This window comes from Porites lutea, chromosome 9, assembly GCF_958299795.1.
Source record: "Porites lutea chromosome 9, jaPorLute2.1, whole genome shotgun sequence".
Classification (NCBI taxonomy): domain Eukaryota; kingdom Metazoa; phylum Cnidaria; class Anthozoa; order Scleractinia; family Poritidae; genus Porites; species Porites lutea.
In genome coordinates, this window is record NC_133209.1 from 7,903,704 (window position 1) to 7,908,811 (window position 5,108).

General features: G+C 38.2%; 1 protein-coding gene across 1 annotated transcript; it reads right to left on the reverse strand.

The window, feature by feature from the left end:
* Positions 1-692: 692 nt before the first annotated feature.
* On the reverse strand, positions 693-4,733 carry LOC140948829 (uncharacterized). Its single transcript, XM_073398103.1, has 5 exons — positions 4,400-4,733; positions 3,397-3,517; positions 2,722-2,921; positions 2,170-2,349; positions 693-1,003 (listed from the first exon to the last, which is right to left on the reverse strand). Exons 1-5 carry the CDS (start codon positions 4,731-4,733, stop codon positions 693-695), a joined length of 1,146 nt encoding a protein of 381 aa, XP_073254204.1.
* Between the last annotated feature and the right edge of the window lie 375 nt (positions 4,734-5,108).

Here is a 5,108-nt window from a genome sequence, read left to right on the forward strand (position 1 = left end):
ATGCTTCGGACAAAAGTAGTGTTGCTTTATGTGACACTTTTCATTATTCATTTTGATACTTTGATACTGTTACATTGAATGTTGGCAATAAACAAGCTTGCTCTAAAATGTATTACAACTCTTCGATTGAATTCAGTTTTTCATCTTCATACGTTGGTCTTTCTTTATGAATATGCGATTAAGAAACATTTTACACAGCACACTGGTTTGAAATCGTTTCAAAGCACGTGTGGTTTTCAACTCGTTTTTCATTCGGTTGCTCAATTCATCCACCTGACCAGAATGAGGCGTTCTGGTTGGGCGACAACATCATGAATATTTAATGAGTTTGGGAATTATTGTTTGAGTTTTTCAATAAATTCTGTTAGGCCTTTAACAAAAAGAGTCCTAATTTGGCGCTGATTTGTTTCCGCCTTTTCACGCGTCTTTTCGTCATCTTTGATTGCTTTTGTATAGCCTCGTGTTCGCCCGAGGCTTTTCATAAAAGCTGTCTGTCTGCAAATTTTCCTTTCCACATTTCACATTCCTTGGCCTTTGCTTTCGTCCCAACGAGGTTCCTTGATAGTCATCGTTCACATGTCGCCAAGCAACGGCAACTGAATAGGTGATACAATTTAATTTCCATAGCTTTTCTTCAGGTTCCGTTTCAGTACAGCCGACCTTTTTAGAAATTAGCCTATCTGGTACTTAATTTAAGATCTTTTGTTCTTTAGTTGCTGGAACATTCCTCGCTTTTTTGAACACTGGCGTTTGTTGAGGTCCCATCTATCATCATAGGTCTTATTGTACACTTTCATCGCCTTGTTGAACAGGGTTAAATGAATTTCTGATTGTCCATTGTATTCTTCCGTCGGTGATAGCCTTGGTGTTCTAGGCATCGTCCTGTTTTGCTCTCTTGTGGGTTGGGACTCTTGATTTGTAAAGTATCTTTCGTCCTCAATAGCAGTGGATTCCTTTGCATTCTCTCTCCCAGATTCACTTTCTTGAACAGGATTGCTGTTTTCTGCAATTTCAGACAGCATAATTTATGTTGTTTCTTCATGTCATCTCTTAGTGTTTTAGAGGCTCCTTCTGCTTTTGCAGCTCTATCGGACAAATTCTGTAAAAAAAAATTGCATCTGCAGGTGTTCATAGCCCATCTCGTTCCATTTCCAAAACATAACATTCCACAGCCCTCGTGTCTGTTTGTTTTATTTCATCTCCACCTGCGCTTCTCCCTTACAACGTAATAGGCCCATTAATATTTGTGGAGTCCAATTCACTTTCCTTTTGCCCGAACTATTCATGTTAATTTTTCTTTCTTTCTTTCTTTTTCCTTTTAACTTCAGATTCCGTTTCATTTTCAAGAAGATCATTGCGCCGAATGCTTATTGTTCTCGGGAAATTTACTTCCCGTCTCACAAAGTAATAGACCTGCAAGGTCATATTGGGCGCAATCATGTATAGACGCGCTATGAAAGCGATTCAACCATTGGTTGACGAGAATGAACGACAATGCTCATTAATATGAGATTAAGATGGTAAACCTGGCGTGAGCTGCGAGGTGCTCCTACTCAAACGACAAGCCACTCTGCAATGATCTAATCACGTGCTTTTCCCGCTCATTCATCACATGCTGTTATTTACTCTATCACGCATGCAAATATTACTAAACTGGTAGATACATTTTTTTTTTAATTTCGGTATGTTCATGTACGTGACCCCCACCAGTCAGTGACAATCGGTTTTATAACAAGAGAAACTGCCGGCGTATAAGAAAATGAACTGTAATGTAATCCAGTAAAATAAAATCCAAGAAAAGCTAATGCTTCGAGGAAATATGAGCTATAATAACGTAAATGCACTATAGTATGGCATAGTATTCGCATATTTTCTTAGAGAATTGCCAATTGTTTCTTAGTCAACAGTCATCAGTTGCAAGTTATAACTACTGCCGATCGTAAAGTGTATATTTTCTTCGGTAAATTAATGCCCAAATCAAATACTAGATTCTGTCTTGCTGCGCGTCTTCAATTACACATCTTTGAATACAAAAAAATGTGGTAAGAACATCAAAAAGCAAACCATGAGCCGATTTTTCTTCCTTTCGTTATTTACCACATTTCCGTGTGATCCTATGACTGAACAGAGGTATAAATTATCAGTTGGTAATTATTTTTAATACCTGACGTCTTTTATGTCGAAGCCAATGAAGCAAATCTCCATGAGCGATGTACTCTATCATGAGTAGAATTGGTTTAGTTGTAGTCCAACATCCAATGAAACTCAGAACATTTTGATGTTTTCCAACCTTCTTCATGAGCTCGATTTCATCCATAAATTCCTTTCTCCCTTCTTCGTTGGCGTTTGCTGGCAACAACAAGGATAGTTGGGCACAAGGAAGAAAAAAAAAATAGCAATCACCATAACTGCGTCTTCCAGAAAAGTGAAATTCTGTAAAGATATCTTTGTTGGGGCAAAGATATAACAGGTCGTGATCGTCATTGGATCTCTTGGTCAGTAACCCACTTACTGATGATTCTTACTGTTACACATCCACATTAATTCACAATGTGAGCTTTAATGCCACATTATTTTTCATGCATCGTTAATTTATTATTATTAAGTGGCTTTTGCACACGTGACCAGCCCTCATATTAGAAACAACGCTGGTGATAAATAAATGCTGAATGTCACATTGCAACATGAAGCGAAAGTCTGAATTTTGAAACTTGAACTCACCAAAAAGTTCTTTGACCGCAATAATTTTCTGCTTTCTAGGCCTGCCAGGCCAGTCTCGCTCGTCTTCAAAGTATGCCATACCGTCCTTTAGCGTCGCTTTGTGAACTTTTCCAAATGCTCCTTCACCCAACAATTCAAGTAATTCTATTCTGATTGGAGGAATTTCACAACCGTCCAAAACTTGGATGTCCTTTGCAGTCCTATGATGTTTAAAAACAATAGCCTCTGAGCCTCTCCACGACGGCCACCTTGGGGACAGTATAATGTGGCCGTTGTAGAGAGGTTTAAACAAGAGTCAATGTATGGACTGTCCCCCGAAAAAAAGTGGCCGTACTAGAGAGGTGACCGTTGTGGAGAGGTGGCCGTTATGGGAGGTAGGACAGTATTTCAAGTTCTAGAACGCCCATTTAATCAAATGGAAAAATTTGGCCGAAGAAAATTCATGTATCGCTAGATAACCAGATTTTCGTATTCGTGGCGTTCCGAAGTGCAGCTTCACCGTAATGAGCTCTGCTACAATTATATAGAATACAAAGGATGTATTCTAAAGGCCTAACACGTCAAAAGAGACTACACGGCTCAGGTGGACGCAAATATACCGGTATGTTGGGTATATATTGCATCTTTTAAAATGAAGGAAAAGGGGAATTTTTAAAGCAGTTTGTACCTACATACCTCTTAGTGGATTGGTTTCCTTTCTTTCTGTATTGATTGATGCACACTGCCAGCAGTACAGTTCCCAGGATTGTAAGTAAGCCGGCGAAGGTATAGATGACAATAAACTCCAGAGAAATACCTGTAATTTAAAATATAACAATTTATCGCTTTCAGTATCTACACTGGCTGCAATGAGATCGACTATTCTGATTCTTGATGTTTGAGTTTTAATTGTCTGGTCGGAGTTTAACTTTAACTTATACACTAAATATGGAGTGCACAGAAGTTCTTTGTCGCTTTTTAGAAAATTTGACGTCTTCCATACATTTTCTGTACTTTTTGTGTTGTGGGATTACAGAAAATGTATGGAAGAACTCAGGTTTTCTAAAATGCAACAAAGGACTGCTGTGCACTCCAGATTAAGTTTGTGGTTCCTTTAAGCTCATTAGTTACAATTTTTAAAGGAAAAGTGACAAATATATTCAATAAGCAAGAAATAAAAGACTAATTGTATTCTCATACAAATTTTTGATTTTTTCACCATCTTGTCCTGATTACCTAGAATTTCCTCCCAACCTTGTCTATTGCATCATGTTCTTGACAAAGAATAGCGTTACAACTTTCTTGGGACTGTATTTATTCTTTTGTATAGTTCAATCAATCTTTCAATAGTGTTGTAATAGATAGACGATCAATCAATAAGTGTCGTCCTAAATACATGTCTAATGGAGCAAAATATGAGCAGGATCATTCTGTAAATATTGTCTTTCGTTAGACTGATACACTCAAACACCTTCTATATGTATATGAGTGTTTCCACTCATGTGCCCAGCATCTATGCAAAATAATTGGAGCAAAAGCAAGCGTTTACACAAGAAAAGTCAGTTTAATTCCCGCGAGATTGGTTGGAACACCTTCATGGCTGCCGTTTTGTTCTTTTGGAATTTCAATATGGCCGCTGTGAAGTCATGTCAAAACGCTCTATACAATTACCACCATCTGCACATTTATGCATATATACCTGTTTCATCATCCTTTATTACATTCCCTTTCCTTGTGAACGTCTTATTAGTAACAGGGCTCGATCCTACTTCATTCGTCGCCACAAGTTGGAACTCATATTCCGTAGAACATTCTGTCTCGATCCTCTGGCTTTTGGTATTTTTTCCTGTAATATTCTCTCTGGTCCACTCATTTTCACCTTTTCGTCTGTAGCTTATTGTATGAAATAGTACAGGACAGTCACTTGATGATGGTTCCCGGGACCATTGCACAAAGACAGCACACTCATTTTCATTTTCGCCCGATATAACATCGAACTTGGGCATGCTAGGAACATCTATAAAACACGGCATACCATTAAGAAGACGAGAAAACGCGTTATCCTATAGGTAATAGTACATTCCAACCTATATCTTAAAGCGTTTGCGTAACTTATTGTTTTTGTTGTTGGCAAAGCAACTTAAAATGTAAAAAACTATGGGTAATTAACACCACATACAAACCTTTCTGCTAAAAGTTTTCGTATGCGACCTTCCTCAATAGGTTTATCACATGGTCGCTTAGAAACGAGAGATCAATTCCAATTCTGGTAAACGAATTAAGCCCTTGGAGGAGTACGAGCAATTTTATGAATTACAGAGGTGGTCGCTTACGAGAGATTTCTCTGTGATTGTAATGGGCGAAGCAACCTCTCACAACTCACGAGACATAATCCCTGTAAGTTTGAT